The sequence below is a fragment of the Trachemys scripta genome, chromosome 4 (assembly GCF_013100865.1).
Source record: "Trachemys scripta elegans isolate TJP31775 chromosome 4, CAS_Tse_1.0, whole genome shotgun sequence".
Lineage (NCBI taxonomy): Eukaryota > Metazoa > Chordata > Testudines > Emydidae > Trachemys > Trachemys scripta.
In genome coordinates, this window is record NC_048301.1 from 30,243,888 (window position 1) to 30,267,729 (window position 23,842).

At 42.4% G+C, this 23,842-nt stretch overlaps 2 protein-coding genes across 2 annotated transcripts in view; one reads left to right on the plus strand and one right to left on the minus strand.

Moving 5' to 3' along the window:
• The window catches only part of CPSF2 (cleavage and polyadenylation specific factor 2), a 30,540-nt gene extending 18,651 nt beyond the window's left edge, over window positions 1–11,889 (minus strand). Inside the window, exons 1-4 of the mRNA XM_034768070.1 lie at window positions 11,740–11,889; window positions 4,442–4,622; window positions 1,832–1,991; window positions 1,618–1,723 (exon numbers count right to left, since the gene is read on the minus strand). Coding sequence (XP_034623961.1) covers window positions 1,618–1,723; window positions 1,832–1,991; window positions 4,442–4,590 — 415 coding nt within the window. The 5' untranslated portion in view covers window positions 4,591–4,622; window positions 11,740–11,889. The remainder of the gene's footprint in view (window positions 1–1,617; window positions 1,724–1,831; window positions 1,992–4,441; window positions 4,623–11,739) is intronic.
• A 64-nt stretch (window positions 11,890–11,953) lies between these two features.
• On the plus strand, window positions 11,954–21,168 carry NDUFB1 (NADH:ubiquinone oxidoreductase subunit B1). Its single transcript, XM_034768071.1, has 3 exons — window positions 11,954–12,200; window positions 16,146–16,290; window positions 20,980–21,168. The coding sequence occupies exons 2-3, from the start codon at window positions 16,151–16,153 to the stop codon at window positions 21,014–21,016; spliced, it is 177 nt and encodes a 58-aa protein (XP_034623962.1). The 5' UTR covers window positions 11,954–12,200; window positions 16,146–16,150; the 3' UTR covers window positions 21,017–21,168.
• The last annotated feature ends 2,674 nt before the right edge of the window (window positions 21,169–23,842 follow it).

Sequence of the window (23,842 nt, forward strand, 5' to 3'; positions counted from 1 at the left end):
TAACAACAGTGTAAGGTTCCAGTATTCCCTGTGATTAAGGATTCTTCCCCATGTGGCCTCCGGGAAATGGAGAGCTGGGAAAGGTACACCAATCTCAGGTTAAGTTTGTTCCAGTTGTGCTGCATTGCCCATGAAAACAGGAGGAAAAGAAACACACAACTGGCAGCACTTTTTGCCAGTTATTCTATGACCATAACATACAAACCACACTGGTGAAATGCAGCCATCTCTGGGGTAGAGAGTGGTTGCATTTACCCACTCTCTACCCCAGAGATGCAATATTACAGAGCTAACAGCAAGTGAACAGCAAGCTTTAAATAATTAAAGTTTCTAGGAAATTACAGAAGGTGCATGTAGTTACACAGATTAGAAATCAGCCAGATGAAAAATATCAGGAAATGTGTTTCTAGTGTGCCACAGTATAGGTAATATACTACTTATCTGCACGGAAATACTCTTAGAATTGATGACAACACACAAGTGTGGTCATGCAGCAGGAGAGGGAAAGATGGAGCATAACTTAGCCTGTAACCAGCACAAACATTCTAATCTTAGAAGTGTCCAGCACACACTCTCTGAACTCATTTACATTACAAATATGACAAGTCAGGGGACCCAGTTATAAGACAGTTCAAATTTTACATGTATTCTCATTGGCTTAGTTAGTGTGGCCAGGACTTAACTTTGTCCCAATAAATGTGTTAATGCCTTAAACCAGTGGCTCTCAACCTTTCCACACTACTGTACCCCTTTCAGGAGCCTGATTTGTCTTGTGTATTCCCAAGTTTCACCTCACTTAAAAACTACTTGCTTACAAAATCAGACATAAAAATACAAAAGTGTCACAGCGCACTATTACTGAAAAACTGCTCTCTCATTTTTACCATATAGTTATAAAATAAATCAATTGGATTATAAATATTGTACTTACATTTCAGTGCATTGTACATAGAGCAGTATAAACAAGTCATTTTTTGAAAATTTAGTTTGTACTGACTTTTCTAATGCTTTTTATGTAGCCTGTTGTAAAATTCAGCAAATATCTAGATGAGTTGATGTACCCCCTGGAAGACCTCTGCGTACCGCCAGGGGTAGAAATACCCCTGGTTGAGAACCACTGCATTAGACTACTATAATTTGAGCAGAAATCTCCAACACTCCTGTCCATTTCCTGAAGAACTTGCTTTTCTGTTTTTATTTGTGCTCCTTTTCACTTGAGGAAAATATGTAAGCAACTGTCAATAATGTTGCCTTCAATTAGCTAGCAACAAGATGTATTTTAGAGATGTGGAAGGTATCAGAAAAATAAAGATGAGAAATAAAACATAGGATAGGACAGTCAAATTCAATTCGGCATAATCCTTACTAACTTCAATGGGAGTTGGGCCTTTTTCTGAAATGTAATCATTGGGGCAGAGCCTCAGCTGGGGGTGGAGCTATGACAGCTTACACCAATGAGGATCTGTTACTTTGTGGTGCTACTGATCCACTTTTAGTGAGTCAGAGGACCTATGCCAAGTACTCTCCTCAAAAAAGCAAACTCCAGTTCAAAATGAAAATGCACAGTAAATCCATTAAAAGACAAGTCAGCTTCTGCATCTTTTGCTGTGTTTTTACCTTTCAAGTTCACAATCTGAGAGAACTTGAGCTGCTGTATTTTATCAAAAGCTGCATCTACATCATCCAATGTAAAGAGAGTGAAATCTTCTGTATTGTGGCGAGACTAACACAAAAAGGAAACAAAGGAAAACATATTAAAAAGCCCAAAAATCATCTTATATGAAACAGTTTAATAAATTAAATACATGTGAAAATGAGAAATAAAATATACCTGATAGAGATCATACATAAACATTTGTCCCATTTTATACACAGGAATGGTTGCATAAATAGCACAATTTAAACCCATTTTTCCAACTGCATATGGGAGAGCACCAAGATGTAGAGGATCAGGGTGAGAAAGTAGCACTGCATCAACCTGGTGTACATATCTAGGAGGGAAAAGGAAATATACGTGAAAAAAATTACTGAAAAAAAAAAAAAAAAAAGAAAGCCTATTTGTGGTAACATCAAGTGCAAAACTGAAATGCCAAGCAGAAAAAAATCACTCAGTTTATCCCCAACAGAATGGGGACTTTGAACTAAGGAAAAGTTTTAATAACTGTTATAAAAAATAAAGATTAAGGATAAAATTTTAAGAAGCTCTGAAGTGACTTAGGAGCCTAAGTGCCCAAGTCGTTTTTCAAAATGGGACTTAGGATCCCAAGTCACTTAGAGTAAATGTTTCAAAAGTGTCTAATTTCCTAATTTGGCAAACTCTAAACTCACAGGAATTGCATTACTACTATTTCAGACAAGTGATAAATAGTAAGATAAGGGATTAAAATATTTCCAAATTGAAATAGCTTGAATCCAGTATTTAAACAGATTTAGTATGCAATTTCCCTTAGCTTTTCGCAAAACTAGTTTTCCAAAGCTCTTTGAAAACTATACACAATTATTTATGACTGTTTGGTTGGCTGTGGAACATGAATACTTCTAGCTGTACCATGCCAACCTGACATTTTAATGTAATATTTTCTTTCTCCTCCAGAATGATTATGCTTGTTTAGTGCTTATTTGTATTACAATTATAAATCATAAAACGTGAGATGACTTAATATCCTTGCTACATAATTGAATGGCTAACATTATCAAAAGATTTTAAGAAACATTACATTTATTAATTGTGAAATTAAATTAGCCTAGGACTCAGGGCCCAAGTCTACAGCCTTTACTCACTTGAATAGTCCCATTTAAAAAACAGGAGTAAAGGCTACAGAATCAAGTGCCAAATCTGTAAAAGCCAAATTAAAAAAATATCTATTTAAAGAAAGAGGAAGAGGTCAAATGTAAATATTTCAAACAACAGTAAGTGGCTCGATTGTTTTTTAAAAAGTAAGAAAATCGATTCTTTGACCTACTGGCTAAACATTTTATAAAAACAGAGACATCTTGAACAACAGACAAGTGAAAAAATGTTTTATTCTGAAATGCTAACAACATGTTTATTACCCATATTTGAGTAGCACATGTAGCAGGAAAACCCTTTTGTTGAAGAATAACTGTCTCGTTCAAGAAACTTTTCAAAATATTAAAGGCCATATTGCAATTATTGTATCATAATGTGTACTTGAAAGATTTTAATGTGGGATGATGCTATGAATAGTGATAAAAATTGGCATTGTGAGGATTTTATGTTCTCTCAGGAACTTCCATATTTAGACCCCCATCTTGTAATCACAGGGAGTACAGGATGACCCCTTTCTGCACATGCACAGAGCCATCATTGAATTAAATGGGGTTCAGTGCAAGAGCCCACCTGTATGCATTTGCTGCAGAACTGAGGTCTAACTTGCTCAGTTTAAAACAGATTTTTTTTTTCCTGAATGCCCAAACACCCGATAGCAGGTGAGGGTCAAACTGTTTTCTTTCTGGCTTATACATGATCAGCAGTAAGAGTCTACTATTTGTATTTAGTTAATTCTGTTGATAATTAAGGCTATGTTTTAGTCACAAGTATTTTTAGTAAAAGTCATGGACAGGTCACAGGCAGTAAACAAAAATTCACTGCCTGTGACCTGTCCATGACTTTTACTAAAAATATCTGTGACTAAAACTTGGGAGGGAGGCCGCAGGTGCTGGGGAAAGTGGTTCAGGACCCTTGCTGGTGCTGGGGGGGTGAGGTGGGGAAGGTTGGCAGAGCCTCCATACCCAGTCCCATGTCCCCGCAGCTCCTAGGCAGTGCAGGGGCATAAGCACTGGCTGCCGCAGCTCCCATTGGCCAGGAACCCCAGCCAATCGGAGCTGCGGGGGCGAGACCTGTGGGCACAGGCAGCGCTGAGCCAGTTCCCCCAGTTCGCCTGGGAGCTGCAGGGCCATGCCAGTGGGAGCCCCCCACCCTGAGGTAAGTGCCCCCAACGCTCTGCCCCTAGTCTGAGTGCCCTCCTACACACCCAAACTGTTGTTGCTGGCCCAGGGGCTGCCCATTTTGGGCAGCCCCTGAGCCTGAGCCAGACCCAGCCACTGCAGAAGTCATGGAATCCATGGCCTCCCTGACAGACTCGCAGCCTTATTGATAATACATAGGCCAGAATTGACCCAAGTTAAGTATCTCATAGCTGTATATATTGGATCTGCAGGGCTATTAGATATAAAAAAAATTATATTTATGTAACGAATGCAAGTTGATATAACTCAGAATACACACAGGGCAAATCTATTTATTAAAAAGGTTTTAGAAGAGTGATTTTCCCCATCATATATGCAATTTTAAACAGAAAACAAAAAATTTGGATTTTTATTCTACATCATGAGCATAAAATATCATGCTTTAAAACATGCAGTAATGTGTTTTCAGGGCTTTTATTAAAAAAACCCCAAAGGATAAGCAATTACTTACTTCCTTAGAGAATCGATGATATCCATTGAAAAATTCTCATCCCAGCCACAGTCCAATAAAAAACGAAACTCGTCTACCTGCAGCAGATAGCAGAGAGCAGATTCCTCCTGCACCCCTGAGAGCGTAGTCAACTTGATAATGGAGGTCATTTTGCTGTCCAAATGTCTGCTTACCAAAACAACTATTTTAAAAAGAAAAAAAAAATGTAAACATCTAATACAAAAGAAGTTTGTATTTAGATATTTAGACCAACTGTTATTTTATCATTTGTGTAAACATATGCAAGTCAGTAATAATTCTGTATTATTATTATTACTAGATAATACCTCATTATCAATTACCAGAAATTCTACTGACACTATTATTTGAGCTGCTGTATTTTAAATACAAACACAGAAAACAATCTCTTATTGTTTTGAGATTGGGATTGTTTTCAGATACTTCCCTAAAACCTAACAAATTTTACTGATGTCAACAATCAAAAATGTTGCAAGTCAATGTATGGCAACTTCCTATTTAAAAGGGATTGTTCATTAAAAGAGAGCTGGATGGAGATAAACAGACATACACAAGCTTCCACTGAAGATGAAGAGAAAGGCAGATTGACAAAGAAACAGAAAAAGCCTGAGAAACTAGATCATAGAAGTGTAGGACTGGAAGGGACCTCAATAAGTCATCTAGTCCAGTTCCCTGCACTCAAGGCAGGACTAAGTAATAACTAGACCATTCCTGACAGATAATTTTCTAATCCAGTGGTTCTCAAACTTCATTGCACCGCGACTCCCTTCTGACAACAAAAATTACTACACAGGGCGGGGGGGCAAGCCCGAGCCCTGACACCCCATGGAGGGAGGCTGTAACCTGAGTCTTGCTGCACAAGGCCCAGCAAGAGAACTAGATAAATTCATGGAGGTTAAGTCCAATAATGGCAATTAGCCAGGATGGGTAAGGAACGGTGTTCTTAGCCTGTTTGTCAGAGGGTGGAGATGAATGGCAGGAGAGAGATCACTTGATCATTGCCTGTTAGGTTCACTCCCTCTGGGGCACCTGGCATTGGCCACTGTTGGCAGACAGGATGCTGGGCTGGATGGATCCTTGGTCTGATCCAGTATGGCCATTCTTATGTTTTATGTGTTCTTAAGTATAACACCAGCCCTGGTGACTGCACTAAAACAGCGCCACAAACCAGTTTGAGAACCGCTGGACCTGTTTTTAAAAACTTCAAAAACAAAGATTCCACAACCTCCCTGTGCAATGTTTCAGTGCTTAACTTCCCTGACAGTTACAAAGTTTTTCTAATGCCCAACCTAAACCACCCCCGCTGCAATTTAAGCCCATTGCTTCTTGTCCTATCCTCAAAGGTTAGAGAACAATTTTTCTCCCCCCTCCTTGTAACAAACTTCTATGTCCCCTCTCCCCACATCTTCTCTTCTCCAAACTAAACAAACCCAATTTTTTAGTCTTTCCTCATAGGTCATGTTTTTCTAGACCTTTAATCATTTTTGTTGATCTCTTCTGGACTTTCTCCAGTTTGTCCACATCTTTCCTGAAATGCAGCACCCGGACCTAGACACAATACTCCAGTTGAGGCCATATCAGCATGGAGTAGGGTGGAAGAATTACTTCTTGTGTCTTGCTTATAACACTCCTGCTAATACATCCCCTTTTTTTGCAACAGTGTTAAATGGTTGACTTATATTTAGTTTGTGATCCACTATAATCTCCAGATCCCTTTCCACAGTACTTCTTCCTAGGCAGTAATTTCATATTTTGTATGTCTGTAATTGATTGTTCCTTCCTAAGTGGAGTATTTTGCATTTGTCCTTACTGAATTTCATCCTATTTACTTCATACCATTTCTCCAGTTTGTCCAGATCACTTTGAATTTTACAGTAGAACCTCAGATTTATGAGCATCTTGGGAGTGGAGGTTGTTCGTAACTCTAACAAAACATGGTTGTTCTTGCAAAAGTTTACAATGTACATTGACTTAATACAGCTTTGAAAATTTATTATGCACAAGAAAAATGCTGCTTTTAACCATCTTAATGTAAATGAATCAAGCACAGAAAGAGTATCTTATCAAATCTTTTTTTAAAAAACTTTCCCTTTATATTTTTAGTAGTTTATATTTACCACAGTACTGTACTTGCTTTTTTTTTTTTTTTTTGGGGGGGGGGGGGGGGGGGTGCCTCTGGTGCTGCCTGACTGCATACTTCTGGTTTCAAATGAAGTGTGTGGTTGACCGGTCAGTTTGTAACTCTGGTGTTCATAACTCTGAGGTTCTACTGCAATCCTATCCCCTAAAGCACTTGCAACCCCTCCCACCTTGGTATCAAACTTTATACGTGCACTCTCTATGCCATTATCTAAATCATTTATGAAGATATTGAACAGAACTGGACCCAGGACCGATCCTGCAGGACCCCACTAGATATGCCCTTCCAGTTTCATTAAGAACCACTGATAACTACACTCTGGGAATAGTTTTCCAACCAGTTATGCAGCCAACTTATAGCTCCAGCTAGGTTATATTTCCCTAGTTTGTTTATGAGAAGGTCATGCAAGACAGTATCAAAAACCTTCCTAATGTCAAGATATACCACATCTTACTCTTGAGGAAATTCTGCACCAAAAAATTAAAAATTCTGCACATTTTAAAACTCTGCATATTTTGTCAATAAATGTACAGGCTCTAACATGGCAGTCGGGAGCACTTGCCACTGGCTGCATGGAGGTGGGAGATCACCCTGCAGCGCCCCTCCAGAAACAAACTCAGCAGTGATGCTCCTCCTGACCCTCACACAGTGCAAGGGCTTTGCCTATCCCACAAACAGCCCAGAGTCATGCTCCTCCACACCAGATGAACCAAGATAGCAAGCAAGAGGGGCATCGTCTCTCACACATACCCACTGGTCCCCAATCCAGGTGTGAGGCAGGCAGGCTCAGACCTGCAGGACCCAAGTGTGAAGGGGGATCCAGAAGTGGGGTGAGGGAGTACTATGTGGGACAAGCTGGATGTGGGGGGGCTCAGTGGAGCGGTCCCTAGTCCCTGTTTGCCAGAAGCTGGGAACGGGCAACAGGGGATACATCACTTGATGAATCCCTATTCCGTTCATTCCCTCTGAAGCACCTTGGCCAATATCGGAAGACAGGATTCTGGGCTAGATGGACCTTTGGTCTGACCCAATATGGCTATTCTTATGGTCTGAGCGTGAAAGGGGTGGGGGGGTAACTAGATGCAGAGGGGCTCATGGGGGGGGGTTCCCAATGCAGAGAGAATGGGACTCTGCAGAGGGGTCCAGGTGAAGATGGTTGGGGCTCAGCAGGGAGGTGCGGGGGAGATGGGAATCAGAAGAGAGGGTGTGAGAGGTTCAGAGAGGGGGTCCAGGTGCTGGGGCAGGAGTCCGGGTGCAGCTTGGTTGAGTCTCAGTCAGTTGGGGGTCCAGATACAGAGCTTGTTAGGATGGTCCAGGGAGAAGTCCATTAGGGTGGGGGCTCAACAGGGGCTGGTATGGATTCAGGGGCGGCACTCCAGATGCAGTGGGACGGAATCAACTGGGTGGAGGTTCAAGCGCAGGTAGGGCAAGGCTCAGCAGGCATAGGTATGAAGAGATCTGGATGCAGGGGGGTTGGGCAGACAGGGGAGCAGGTCCCCATACAGTGACCCCCCCACTCCCATGGCTGAAGGAATGATGGGGGCAGGAAGTGGGGACGCAGAGCTTCCTGCAGCTAGGAGAGGTTTCTGGGGGTGGGTCTGACCCAGCCCCAGCCGCTACTTGTGAGGGAAGAGGAAGTTCTGTCCTCCCCAGCCCAGCATAGACTAGCAGCTGAGCCTGGCACAGGGCAGGAGCCACCAGCCGGGGCACCCCCCCCCCATAGTGATTTACCTGTCCATTGGCTGCTTCGGGCACCCGAAACGACATGCCCGTGCTGCCGGGGAGGAGCCCCATGACCACTCTTGCGACTTCCCTTTGCTTCCCCCTCAGAAATCATATTTCTACAGGGAAGCAATGAAATCTGCAGAAGCCATGAATTCTGCATGCAGACAGTGGTGCAGAATTCCACCAGGAGTAAACATCTATCATTTTCCCCCATCCACAAAGGCTTGTTACTAAGGCTGTTGATTAATTGCAGTTAACTCACGTGATTAACAAGGTGATTAAAACTCTGATTAAGTGTGATTAATTTTTGAGTTAAACAATAGAATACCAATTGAAATTTATTAAAAAATTTGATGTTTTTCGCATTTTCAAGTATAGTGGTTTTATTTACAAACACAGAATACAAAGTGTACAGTGCTCATTTTATATAACTTTATTACAAATATTTGCACTGTAAAAATGGCAAACAAAAGAAACCATATTTTTCAGTTCACCTCATACAAGTACTGTCGTGCAATCTCTTCCGTGAAACAACTTACAAATGTAGACTTTTTGGTTACATAACTGCACTCAAAAACAAAACATTGCAAAACTTTAGAGCCTACAAGTCCACTCGGTGCTACTTTTTATTCAGCCAATCACTAAGACAAACAAGTTTGTCTACATTTACGGAAGATAATGCTACCCACTTCTTATTTACATCATCAGAAAGTGAGAACAAGCGTTCGCGTGTGACTTTTGTAGCCGGCATTGCAAGATATTTACGTGCCAAATATGCTAAACATTTGTATGCCCCTTCCTGCTTCGGTGACCATTCCAGAGGATATGCTTCCATGTTGATGATGCTCATTAACAAAATGCAAAGGTACCAATCTCAGAGGGATGAGGTGTGGAGCATGCTTTCAGAAGTCTTAAAAGAGCAACATTCTGACATGGAAACTACAGAACCTGAACCACCACCACAAAAAAAAAAACCCACACTACACCCACCCAACCTTCTGCTGGTAGCATTTGACTCAGATAATGAAAATGAACATGCATCAGTCCGAACTGCTTTGGATGGTTATTCAGCAGCACCCGTCATCAGCATGGACGCACGTCCCCTGAAATGGTGGTTAAAACAGGAAGGGACATATGGATCTTCAGTGCATCTGGCATCTAAATATCTTGCAAGGCCAGCTACAACAGTGCTGTAAGAACACCTGTTCTCACTTTCAGGTGACATTGTGAACAAGAAGTGGGTAGCATTATCTCCTGCAAATGTAAACAAACTTGTTTGTCTGAGCGATTGGCTGAACACGAAATAGGACTGAGTGGACTTGTAGGCTCTAAAGTTTTGCAATGTTTTGTTTTTGAGTGCAGTTATTTTTTTGTACATATTTGTAAGTTCAACTTTCATGATAAAGAGATTGTACTATAGTACTTGCATTAGGTGAATCAAAAAATACTCTCTCTTGGTTTTACAGTGCAAATATTTGTAATAAAAATATAAAGTGATCAGTGTACACTTTGTATTGTTATAATTGAAATCAATATATTTGAAAATGTAGGAAACATCCAAAAATATTTAAATAAATGGTATTCCATTATTGTTTACTCACACAATTAATCACAATTAATTTTTTTATAGGATTTGTTCTTGTCAAATCCATGTTGACTGTTACTTATCACCTTATCTTCTAGATTCTGGATACTGAAGTTAAGCTGATTAGTCTACATTCCCCATTTTTATAGACGGGTATTACCCATTTGCTCTCTGCCAGTCCTCTGGAATCTCTCCCATCTTCCATGAGTTTTCAAAGATAATTGCTAATGGCTCAGATATTTCTTCAGTCAGCTCCTCAAGTATTTCAGGATGTATTTCATCAGGCTCTGCTGACTTAAAAATTTCCTAGACAAGTTAGATATCTTCAATGTGTTCTTTCCCTATTTTAGCCTCAGGTCCTACCTCATTTTCATTGGTGTTCACTGTTAGATATCCAAAAATTACTGACCTTTTCGGTGAAAAATGAAACAAATCATTTAGCACTTCTGCCATTTCCACATTTTCTTTTTTTGCGGCCCCCCCCCCCCCCCCCGAGTAACAAGCCCACCCTGTCACTGGTCTTCCTCTTGCTTCTTATGCATTTGTAGAATGTTTTCTTGTTACCTTTTATGTCTCTAGCTAGTTTAATCTCATTTTGTGCCTTGGCCTAATTGTGTCCCTCCTACTTGTTTTTTAAAAATATTCATCCGTTTTAATTTGACCTAATTACCACTTGTATAGGACTCTTTTTTGAGTTTCAGATCATTGAAGATTTCCTGGTTAGGCCATGGTGGTCTCTTGCCATAGTTATCTTTCCTATGCAGGATAGTTTGTTCATACCCTTAATAATGTCCCTTTAAAAAACTGTTAACTCTCTCAAACTGTTTTTCCTCTTAGACTTGCTTCCAATGGGATCTTACCTACCAATTCCCTGAGTTTGCTAATGTCTGTCTTCTTGAAATCCATTATCTTTATTGTGCTGTTTTCCCTCCTACCATTCCTTAAAATCATGAACTCACTATTCCATAATGGTCACTACAATCATGAAGTTTTTTTAAATATAACTTTTAAAGAGTACTAATGAAAACAGTGAGTCACCCTTTGGCCTCCTTTTTCTGAAGATTGGGCATATTTAGTCTTGAAAAAAGGAAACAGAGGGGACCTGAAAATAGTCTTCAAATATGTGGTGTTATTAAGGGGATTATGCGCAATTGGTCTCCATGTCCACTGAAGGCAGGACAAGAAGTAAAGGGCTTAAACTGCAGCAAGAAAAAACAGAGTTTGATATTAGAAAATATTTTCTAACTCCAACAGTAGTTAAGCTCTCTTATACAACACCCATCTTTGGAGGAATTTAAAAACGGGCTGGACAAATACCTGGCAAGGATGGTCTAGGTTTACTTGCCTAGGGGCTGAACTAGACCCCTTACAGCCACACGTCTAGGATTCTGTGATTGCTAGAAGGCTAGAGGTCTCCCCAAAGGAGATGCAATGCGAGCAGGACACACACATACACAGACCTGGTGCATGACCCCTTCACTCACTACCACCTGCCCCCAGCGGCCTCACTCCGTGAGAACAGACTCTCACTCCCGCCCCTCTCGGGAGGTGCCCCCCCCCCTCGTTCGCGGGTCTCCTGCCCCCAACTCTCCGGCGCTCCCGGGGAGGAGGGTCCCAATCCCAAGACATCCCGGGGATAGGGAAGCGCCTCCCCCCACTCTGGCTGACAAGGGGGGTGCTTAAATAAGCTCCCCCACCCAGACCAGTCCCCCAGGCCTCATGCGCTGGGACGGGGAGCCTCCTTGCTCGCCAGGGGCTAGTGTGCAGGTCGCTGTATCAGGCTCTGCCCAGGGACATTGGGGGAGAGGAGCGAGGCACCCCAGCACCTACCTCACCACCAGCCCCACGCCGCTGTCCCCAGCCCCCTAAACCCAGTGGGGACAGCACAGGGGGAACCCCGGCCGCCTCCTCAGTCAGACCCCATGTCTGCCACAGCCGCCGCCATTTTGAACTGAGAGGGGGAGGCGGGGCTTGGGAGTCTGGCGTAGGAGAAAGCCAAAGGGGAATGGACTGTACCATTGGCAGCCCGGGGGAGTACGAAGCGGAACACTCGGGCCTTGTGGCCTCCGCATTAAATACGAGAGCTGGGCCATAGAGGCTCATAAGGGTGGCGGCGTGGAACTTTGAAATAAACGCGCCCCGGGGGAAGCTAACCTCCCCTCCTCTTCCCTCCCTTGGTCTGTCCTGCCAGGCTGGTGGCTCGTCCAGTAGCAGCAGCTTGAGTGGCCCCAATTGTCCTTGGGCTCGGCGCAGGCGGCGGCAGCAGGTCTAGGCCCGACAGCGGGAGGCAGGTGAGCGGGACCTGTGGGTGAGGAGCCCCCGGGGGCTGCACGTTTGCCTAGTGCTGGTCGCTGGCCGTGGCGCCTTCTTGCCTGGGAACAGGGCTCCAGGGCGCGGGGTGGGCCGGGCCAGGGTAGTGGGGGAGGGGGGTGTACTTCAATAATACTGGGCCCGTGTGGCGTGGCTCTCGTCCTCAGATCGTGTGGTACTTATACCGTAATGCTACTGGGAGCAGCCGGGGCCCCGTGCTAGGTGCTGTACAAGTTGAGTGGCGGACGCGGCCCCTCCTGTGGAGAGCTTACAAGTACCGCACAACTCACTGTGTGGATAGGTGTTATAATCTTCAGACACATCCTTGCAGGGTGAGGCTTGAGCCCGGGTGCCTGGGCTTGTGAGCAGACCAGGTGACTACACTCCTTTCAGACCTGAGTTTTATGTCCATAAATACATTTGATGTAGTACTTTAAAAGCGTTTGATTTTTCTGTTGCTTTTAAGGTACCTGGTTAATACTACTTGGTTTTTATTGTTTGGAATTTGTATGTAGGCAAAGTCTAGTTCAGCCATTTTAAGCTCATTGTTGGACCACAGCTTCCTCAGCTTTCCTCCTTGGTCATTCTGAAAAACATGCATGAGACCGTTTATGAAGTCTGATCTTACCATTAATATAGAACTTCTTTTTCTGACTTGTTGTTACTGAAATACCAACTGAGCGGGAGTCATAGCATTATAGAAATGGAGGGATGGAAGGGACCTCAAGGTTATCTAGTCCACCCCCCCCAGCCCCCCCCCCCAGATCATCTTTGACACGTTTGTCTAACCTGTTCTTGATAACCTTCACCACCTTCTTTAGTAATCTGTTCCAGTGCTTAACTATCCCTATAGTTAGGAAGTTTTTCCTCTCTAACCTAAATCTCCCTTGTTGTAAATTAAGTTGATTACTGGTACTTCTTGTTCTACCCTTGATGGCTACGGAGAATGATTGTTGTAAAAAGGATGGTGATCAATCTTTTATTTATATTTATAGAGTGTTATCATGTCCCCTCTCAGCATTCTCAACTCTAGACTAAATGGGCTAGATTCACAAATGGACTTAGGCATCCAGCTGCCACTTTAGGCTCCTAAATCCCAGAATCAGGCCTCATGGGGATTCACCCCCCCCCCCCCCAGCTGCCCCTAAATCCTGTAGGCACCAAAATTGCTCAGCACCTACATTTTTGAGGTAGAAGTTCCCTAGGCACTTATGTTTCTGCCTCTGTGCTTTCATATTGTAGACCCATTGCAGGCACCTGGACACCTAAGCTCCAGAATGATGGACAAATCAGGATAAATTAGGCAGTGGAACACTTAGCTTGCTTGTGGGGCTTGATCTGGTAAGTGTGTTCAGACCTCACCTACCGGATTGGGCCTTGTAGACTAGTTCACACAATGGCCAGAGGTGGGGAGGAGCTGTCATAATTTTTAGCCCAGTGGTTAGGTTACTCATCTGTGAGGTGGGAGACCACTGGTTCAACTCCCCCCTCTGCCTGAAGGGGAGAAGGAACGTGAACAGGGGTCTGCCACTTCTCAGGTGAGCTTCCTAGCTTCTGGAGTATGGTATATTCTGCTGTGGGGCTCCTTCAGTCTCTCTGATTGAAGATGTTCCATTTTGTATGAATAAATAAATAAGTCACTGAAGCAAGGGGACAGAATCATGGATCTTCTATCTCTGTGGTGAGTGCTTTAACCACCAGACTACAGAGTCATTCTCACACATGCACTGTCTATATCTTCTCCCCCTGCCCCTCCCCTTTCTGACCTCCTCCCCTATTTTGAAACTGTTGCATTGTGGATAATAATGAAAGAATTATTGGAGGCGAGAGAGAGAGCAAGCGTGAGAATGATTTTGTGACCTTTTGGTTAGAGTATTCACCTGGGAGGAGGGAGACCCAGGGTATGTCTACACTGGAAACTTCAAAGCACTGCCATGGAAACGCTCCCGCGGCAGCACTTTGAAGTATGAGTGTGGTCACGCCTGAGCACTGGGAGAGAGGTCTCCCAGCGCTCCTGGTAATCCACATCCACGAGGGGATTAGTGCTGGGAGCACAGCTCCCAGTGCTCGGAGCCTGACTACACTAGCGCTTTAAAGCACGTGGACTTGCTGTGCTCAGGAGCGTGATTTTTCACACCCTTGAGCCAGCAAGTTAGAGCACTATAAAATTTAAGTGTCGACAAGCTCCCAGAATCCAGTTCCCCTGCTCCAATGACTGTTTAAAATATTTAGCTACAGTGGAACAGCTTCAACAGGAAAGATTGAGGGAGCCTCAGATTAGAATATCTCAGAGCCCAGTAGCTAGGGCACTCAATTAAGAGATGGCAGATCCCTGTTCAATTCACATATTTCCCTCAAGTGGGGTAGGAACTTGAACTTGGGGTCTCCACATTCCAGGTGAGTACCTGACCATTGGGCTAAAAGTTATGACAGAGCTTCTCCTCTCATAATCCTCTGTCCTCTCCCTTCATTCCGTCCCTTCCCCGCTCCTCCCCCCGGCCCCATCTTCTTGCAAAAGTGGTATAGGTACCTATCTCCAAGACCGCATTTGCAGTTGAGAATCCCAATCAGAGGGATACACCTTCCTGCAGTCCAGACTTAGGTGCCTAGCTCTGAGAGAGGGGTATGCTTCCTGTTGGCTACCTTAGGCAAAGAATGTCCTGGCATGCTGCCTTTTGTGAATTCAATTCTTAGGCACCTATCTCTGCTCTTTCATTGTATAGGGAGCCTAGGTGCCAAACCCAGGTTTTGTGAATCCTGTTGATTTTCTAGGCGCCTAAATTTCTTTAAAAAGCAACAGAGGGTCCTGTGGCACCTTTAAGACTAACAGAAGTATTGGGAGCATAAGCTTTCGTGGGTAAGAACCTCACTTCTTCTTATGCAAGTTGTCTTCAAGGTGCCACAGGATCCTCTGTTGCTTTTTACAGATTCAGACTAACACGGCTACCCCTCTGATAAATTTCTTTGTTAATCTAGCCTAGCATGCCCAGTTGTTTCAATTTTTTCATGTCTTACACCCCTGTTAATATATACCAGAGTGACAGTCGCCTTTTTCACAACAACAACATAGTGTTGACTCATATTCAATTTGTGATCCACTAAAACCCCCAGATCCTCTTCTGCAGTACTGCTGCTTAGCCATTTATTCCCCATTTTGTATTTGTGCATGATTTTTCTTTCTGAAGTGTAGATTTGCGGTTGCCTTTATTTAATTTCATCTTATTGATTTCAGACCAATTCTCTGAAATATCAAGATCATTTGAAATCTAATCCTGTCCTTCAAAGTGCTTGCAGCCCCTCCCTGCTTGGTGTCAAATGCAAATTTTATAAGAATACTCTCTGCTCAATCATTCAAGTCATTAATGAAAATGTTGAGTCGTACCAAACCAATGACCGATCCCTTCAGGTCACCATCTGATAGGTCTTCCCAGTTTGACAGTGGACCATTGATAACTACTCTTTGAGGATGGCCTTTCAACCAGTTGTGCACCCACTTTACAGTAATTGCACCTAGACTTATAGATGAATACTATGAAAATTCCTGCTTTATAAATGTTTGTTGAGAACAAGTATTATATTTTACAACAAGGCAGACTCCTCATAAATGGTGCATAATTAGGATGATTTCTAGTGAGGGACTTTTGTCATATTTTTAAATGCAAATACTCAACCTATGATCACCTTAAAATAGTTTATTAATTGGGTTGCATTCCTATTCCCTTAGTGCAAAATTCTACTGTCAGTACTGCAAGTTCAATCTAGATTCCAGTATCCGGCTGTTCCCAGGAATTCCGTGTGGACCTGAGAGCAGCATTTTTCTCTTGTTAAAATATATGCTGGCCTTCAAATGTTCATGATTGCATAGATTTTTGTCTCCTCTCTCTTCCTCTCCCTCCACCCCCATTTTTTTTTTCCCTTTGTTCTAGCACTCATGGTGAATTTTGTCCAAGCTGTGCGTGACTACTGGGTCCATATTTTGTGTCCCATGGGATTTCTTCTTGGATGCTATCTGGACAGAAGGAATGATGAAAAACTATCAGCTTTCAGAAACAAGAGCAAGTTATTTAAAAGGTTAGTTTGACACAACTTTTTAACAAAATAATCTGTCGGAAAGGCCTAATTCTGCTCCAATTGAAGTGATATGAGTTTTGATATTGACTTCAGAGGAAGCAGGATTTTGCCCTATAGGTCCTGTCCTGCAAAACGTTGGCACCTCAAGTGAGGTGATCATTTTTTCTCAACTGCCATTTAAATTAGTTGGAGTTAAGAAATCTTGCAATCCTTCCCCATGTGAATGTCATAAGGCTGGCCATACTGGGTCAGACCAATGGTTCATCTAGCCCAGTATCCTGTCTTACGACAGTGGCCACTGCCATATTGTTCAGAGAGAATGAACAGAACAGGGCAATGATCCATCCCCTGTTTTCCAGTCCCAGCTTCTGGCAGTCAGTTGTTTAGGGACACCCAGAGCAAGGTCTTCTGTCAAAGAGTTCCACAAGGTGACTGCATTGGGTGAAGAAATACTTCCTTGTGCTTGTTTTAAACCTGCTGCCTATTAATTTCATTGGGTGACCCTGACTGATTAATGTCAAGGGTTGAATAACACTTCCTTATTCACTTTCTCCACACCATTAATCATTTTATCACTCCCCCTTTAGTTGTCTCTTTTGTAAGTTTAACAGTCACAGTCTTTTTCGTCTCCTCATATGAAAGCTGTTCCATACCCTTAATCAATTTCGTTGCCCTTCTCTATACCTTTTCCAATTCTAATATATCTTTTTTGAGATGGGGTGGCCAGAACTACACTTGGTACTCATGGTGTGAGCATACCATGGATTTGTATAGTGGCATTATGATATTTTATGTCGTTTTATCTATCCCTTTCCTAATGGTTCCTAACATTCTGTTAGCTTTTTTGACCGCTGCTGCACATTAAGCAGATGTTTTCAGAGAACTATCCACAATGATTCCATGATCTCCTTTAGTGGTGGTAACTAATTTAGACCCCATCACTTTGTATGTATAGTTGGACTTGCACTTTGGAAAATGTATTACTTTGTAGTAGGGCTGTCAAGCGATTAAAAAAATTAATTGTGCAATTAATTGCACTGTTAATAATAGAATACCATTTAGTTAAATATTTTTTGATGTTTTTCTACATTTTCAAATATATTGATTCAATTACAACACAGAATACAAAGTGTACAGTGCTCACTTTATATTTATTTTTGATTACAAGTATTTGCACTGTAAAAAAAATAGTATTTTTCAATTCACTTAATACAAGTACTGTAGTGCAGAGTCTGTATCATGAAAGTTGAACTTACAAATGTAGAAGTATGTAAAAAAAAAAACTGTACTCAAAAATAAGACAATGTAAAATTTTTGAGCCTGCAAATCCACTCAGTCCTACTTCTTTTTCAGCCAATTGCTCAGACAAACAAAATTGTTTACATTTGAAGGTGATGATACTGCCCGCTTCTTGTTTACAATGTCACCTGAAAGTGAGAACAGACATTCTCATGGCACTGTTGTAGCCGGCATTGCAAGATATTTATGTGCCAGATGCGCTAAAGATTCATATTTCCTTCATGCTTCAACCACCATTCCAGAGGACGTGTCCATGTTGATGATAGGTTCTGCTCAATATCCCTCCAAAGCAGTGCAGACCGATGCATGTTCATTTTCAATATCTGAGTCAGATGCCACCAGCAGAAGGTTGATTTTCTTTTTGGTGGTTCGGGTTCTGTAGTTTCCGCATCCAAGTGTTGCTCTTTTAAGACTTCTGAAAGCATTCTCCACGCTTCGTCCCTCTCAAATTTTGGGAGGCATTTCAGATTCTTATACCTTGGGTCGAGTGCTGTAGCTATCTTTAGAAATCTCACATTCGTACCTTCTTTGCATTTTGTCAGATCTACTGTGAAAGTGTTCTTAAAATGAACAACATGTGCTGGGCACAGTTGCCAAATTTCACACGGTAAATAAGCACCTGACTTTCACAATAAGCCAAAAATCAAGCTAATCTCCTTTCAAAATGAGGCCAACACAAGCCAAATCCTAAGAACCCCAACACTCTATATGATTAGATTCCCCCAGCGTGCAGTCTGGGACTGTGGTGGGCCCACTGTGCACCCCTGACTCTTTTTTTTTTTTTTTTTTTGATCGGTTCTCGGCAAGCAGGGGCAAGTGGCGAGCTAGGGGGGAGGAGGAGGGGGAAGAGAAGAATCAACAACTTGCCAACAAGGAACTCTCAAGCCAATTAAGCAAAAAACAAGCCCAATTTCTGGTTTTGTTTTTCCATTGGTTTGGCATGTCTGGTGCTGGGTCATCATCCGAGACTCCTATAACATGAAATATATGGCACAATGCAGGTAAACAGAGCAGGGGAGATACAGATCTCCCCAAAGGTCAGTAACAAATTTAATTAATGCATTATTTTTTTATGAACGTCATCAGCATGGAAGCATGTCCTCTGCAATGGTGGCCGAAGCATGAAGGGGCATATCTGGCATGTAAATACCTTGCAGTGCCCACTACAAAAGTGCCATGCAAATGCCTGTTCTCACTTTCTGGTGACATTGTAAATAAGAAGAGGCAGCATTATCTCTTGTAAATGTACACAAACTTGTTTGTCTTAGTGATTGGCTGAACAAGAAGTAGGACTGAGTGGACCTGTAGGCTCTGAAGTTTTACATTGCTTTGTTTTTGAGTGCAGTTATGTAACAAAAAAAAAATCTACATTTGTAAGTTGCACTTTCATGACAGAGATTGCACTACAGTACTTGTATGAGGTGAACTGAAAAAATACTACTTCTTTATTACAAATATCCGCACTGTAAAAAATAATATACACTTTTATTTCAATTACAACATAATACAATATATATGAAAATATAGAAAAACATCAAATATTTAATAATTTTCAATTGGTATTCTATTGTGTAGCAGCGCAATTAAAACTGCGATTAATTAGTATTAAATTTTTAATCGCAATAATATTTTTTGAGTTAATTGCATGAGTTAACTGCGATTAATTGACACCCCTACATTGCAGTTATTAATACTGAATTTCATCTGCCATTTTGTTGCCCAGTGACAAGGATCTATTTGTCACTGTTAGATAAGTCCAAAGCTGACTAAAATCTTGAGTAATTTTGTATCATCTGCAAATTTTGCCACCTCACTGTTCATCCCCTTTTCTAGATCATTTATGAACATGTTGAATAGCACAGGTCCTAGTCTATGTTCCCTGTAAGCTGTGTGGCCACGCAGCAGGCTCTCAAGGGCTGCGCAGACAGGCAGGGAGCGCAGCCCCTCCCATGGCCCAGCGCAGCCCCTCCCATGGCCCAGCGCAGCCCCGCCGGAGCTGCCGGGGAAAGGAGCCCTGCCCATGGTCCAGCCCCTAAACCCCTCCTGCACCCCTCATCCCCAGTCCCATCCCAGAACACACACCCCCAGCCAGATTCCCCATCCCCCCACACCCCAGCCCTGAGCTCCCTCCCGCACTCCAAACCCATCATCACCGCCCGCACCCCCAGCCAGAGCCCTCACCCTCCCCGCACCCCAACCTTCTGTCCCAGCCCTGAGCCCTTTCCCACACTCCGAACCCCTTGGTCCCACCCTCACTGCATGAATTTTGTTAGCACTAATATGAAGGTGATGTCACACACCACCTCCATATTGGTGCACATAACAAAATTCATTCCGCACATGGACATAAAAAATTAGAGGGAACACTGGTCCCAGTACAAATCCTTCATGGATCCTGCTTTTTATCTCTCTCCATTGTGAAAACTGACCACTTATGCCTACCCTTTGTTTCTTATCTTTTATTCAATTACTGATCCATGAGAGAACCTTCATTTTATCCTATGACTGCTGACTTTGCTTAAGAGCCTTTGGTTTGGGACCTTGTCCAAGGCTTTCTTAAAGTCCAAGTACTCTCTATCAACTGGATCACCCTTGTCCATGTGCTTGTTGACATCCTCAAAGAATTCTAATAGATTGGTGAGGCATGATTTCCTTTTACAAAAGCTGTGTTGACTCTTTCCCAATAATTCTGTTCTTTACTATAGTTTCAACCAATTTGCCTGGTACTGAAGTCCCATTGACTTTGTTGGGAACCACACATACATAAAGGATTGGCTCCTAATTCCATCTTTTGCTTTCAGACTAAAAGGGGCAGGGAGCCCTGAAGATGCACCTTGTTCAGTTGCTTTCTAGCAACTCTTCTAACTATTTTATGGGTGTCTTTGTCATGCTCCGAAAGTATCTACTTCAAGCCCTCATTAGCCATACTTGATAACTAAGGCCACAGTTGTCCGATGAGCTCAACTCCAATGTGAATGGACCCTGCCATGAAGTCCCATTTTAGTCAATAGAGATATGCTGCTGCAGGATCTTCTCCACACTCTCATTGTGGGGGGTTGGGGGCGGGCCTAATGTGGAAGGGAGTCAAGAGTATCATAAGGAAAGTACACAGAAAAAAAAATGATCCTAACCTTTAAGAAGAGGGGAAGGAAGGAGAAGACGAGTTGTTCAAATGAGATAGGTTTTTGATTAACAGTTACAAGGGAAGTCAAGGATATTAATTATTCTTAAAAGTTAATATAGAAATCAAGATCTGTTACAAAATACCTCACAATTAAGCTAGTGAAACACTAACTTACATTATTGTTCATAGATTTTAGATTACAGTCTGCAAAAGTCCTGTGCACTACCTAATTTTACTATCCTCATTTGTTTTCCCCCTCCACACAGGGAATTGAAACCCGGTGAAGAAGTTACCTGGAGATAAAGGCTGTCTGTGAAATGGGAAATGCTTCCATGTAATTAAATTAGCATGTATAACAAGTGGATGATGTCTTTGTTACTGTGTCATCTGTGGAACAGGAACCATGTTTTTACACTTGATACACTTCGTTCCTAGTATTAAAAAAGATAAAGCCACTGAAAAACGTAGTTTAATTCTGCCAGTTTAATTCCCTGTTCTCCATTTCCATTTTGAAGGACAATTTAATCATATGACTAATAAATATCCTGTTCAGAAATGTTTTTTCTAAAAAGTCTTGTTCCTAAGGAAAAAACGCACACAATAAGCAGAAAAACTATGTAACAGGCACTCACATTTAAACCAAATGAACAAAACCCTCCTCCAAGGCTAGGACTAGTCTCTTTGTATTTTAATTGAGTAAAATGGAGAGGAAAAAAAATTAACAGTGAAATGGAAATTAATTTGTTTTTATTTTTTTTATTTTTTTATTTAAATACTGAGTTAGTTATAACAAAGTGTGTGGGTTTGCCCTAAATCATTATAAAGTAGAGAGACCTGTTGGTCTTCTTCCTTATTGTTCTCGTGTAGGTATTCTGAGCAGTTCAGAGGGGGCAGCCATGGCTTGGGCACAGGTGCTTTTGTCCTATGGCATGTTGCAAATTCTGGACATGGATAGGTGTTTGCCATGCACCAAGCATAAAGTGGAGCAGCCTTTGGAACTGCTGTAATTTATGGAAACTACCAGGAACCATCTATGGGCCATGCTGCAGCCTGTTCTTTGCCCCAAGGCCTGTGAGGAGTAGGGACATAGGAGCATTATGTTAGATGGTAAGCAGCTGGAGCCAAGGAGTGGAGGATATTTGGTTCTGTATTTCTACATGCCTAGCTCAACAGGATCCTGGTCCATGATGGGCTTCCTTGGTGCTACAGCAATACAAATAATAAACAACCCTATGCTGTTCAAGGAATTCCCTGGGCTGCGGAAATTTTGGCTGTGAGGGAGGGGTTCCAGCTGCTTCCCAGATCTTTATGATTGTGGTGTGGTGTAAAGGTGCTTAAAACACAGCCTTGAATTCAGTCATAGAGTTTGACTGATTTTTCTCACAGTAGTTACTCTCCTTCAGAACATGAAAGGGTCACCCCTCAAACCAGCAGCTTTCCATAAATCTGCACATTGGTTCAATACCTCCTAGTCTGTCTGCTATAAAAAGCCTATGGTTTCCCCAACTGCTGCTGTTCCACAATCCTCAATGGTTTTCAATGAGTTTTGGTATCAGTATTAACTTGCACCAAGATCCCTGTGGAGTTGAATTTAGAATGATGCTATAGAGAGCACTGGAGATGACACTTTTTAGTCATTATGCAGTGGTGTCTGTACTTCCCACTTCTGTTTCTCCTCCTAACTGATGACGGAGCCAGAATAGGATAGTAATCAGAATGTATTGCCTCCCAGAAAGCCCATAATTTACCACAGATGAAGTGGTAGACTACTGGGACAGCTCATCTGGAAAGGAAAACTCCAAATTAAGCACCTACTGTTAGGACATGCTCCTTTGGAAGAGCTATTTTTCTGTACTCTAGAAATATCATCCACCTAAACACTGTTCTGATGGATTTGTAGCATAAATTACATGCGCTAGCCAACAGTTCATCCTAGGACTGATTAGTTAATGCCTATCATTCTGGTATCTGAGTGCCTTAATGTTCAGATATTACAGTGATAGGCAATACAGGTATAAGACAAAACAGGTAATTTTATCTTTGCTGGTTGATTCTTTCTTCCTTATCCTATTTACTGAGGATGAGCATGATCAGATTTGTTCTGTCCCCGTAAACTTTTTGGGAAAGGAGTTGTACCTTCCTCATATTTGGCAAGAGCCTATCACATTTCTGATGCTACTGCAATCTTTAAAAATGTCTCTTCTTGTCTCTTCTCTTTTCCCTTTTGCTCCATTCTAGCCCCACCCTCCTGCTGGAGCCCTTCCCCTCCAAATTCTCTGTGTTCTACTCTCCCCTCTTTTTCCTCTTTTGCCTTCAATACTAATATTTTATGTACCAGTGTGGCTATGACTGGCTGTTGCCTATGACTAGCTCAGCACTATGCTGCCACTTGGCAATGAGGTATCAGTGGTAACCATTCACTCCCTTTCTCCATCCTCTTCATTTGCATCCTCCTTATAGTGGTTGAAATGAATGAGTTTGGGGAAAGCAGATAGAGAAAGAGGTTTAGGTCAGCAGAGTGGACAGCTGGTTCACTTAATTAAAAAAATAAGTCATAATCATTAGTTTTCAAATGCCACCATTTGTACAGATAAAGGAGAGAGTAGGAAATGCCCTTCATAATTCATACAGCCTGACACACGGCATGCCTTCACCAGGAGGCTCCTTTCCACTTAATTTCATTAAAGTGCCCTGAATCTAGCTGACATTTCTTCCCTTCAATTAAATGGGCAGTTATGAGAAATGGGATAATCTGCTTTGAAAGTGAATTACATTCATTTCTGACTGAGTTAGTGTGGAATAGTATATGGGCATTGTGACAAAACTGGCTAACTAAGACTTAATTATCACCACCCTAAACAAGGTGGATTTTGGAAGGGCCTGCCACGTGTAGGAATAGAACAGACTCTGCTACTCACAAAGCACAACCCTGCCCCTTAAAATACTAGGGAAGTGCGGGATAATCCCCATCAGCTCCTGACAATACAGGGCTTGTGACACACAGGGCGGGGGTCCTATGCACAGCTCCAGCCAGTGGGCAATCAAGTGGTTGTAAGCGCTAACAAAGCTCTTCAGACCACAGCGATGAGCTCCGGGCTGAGGCTCTGACTACGGCGCCCAGCCCCCACT

What these genes read in the sequence shown, in the direction of transcription:
- NDUFB1 (XM_034768071.1), top strand. Translation starts at nt 16,151, where the DNA reads ATGGTGAATTTTGTCCAAGCTGTGCGTGACTACTGGGTCCATATTTTG. An exon ending in AAGAGCAAGTTATTTAAAAG is followed by an intron (nt 16,291 to 20,979) that starts GTTAGTTTGACA and finishes CCCTCCACACAG; the next exon opens with GGAATTGAAACCCGGTGAAG.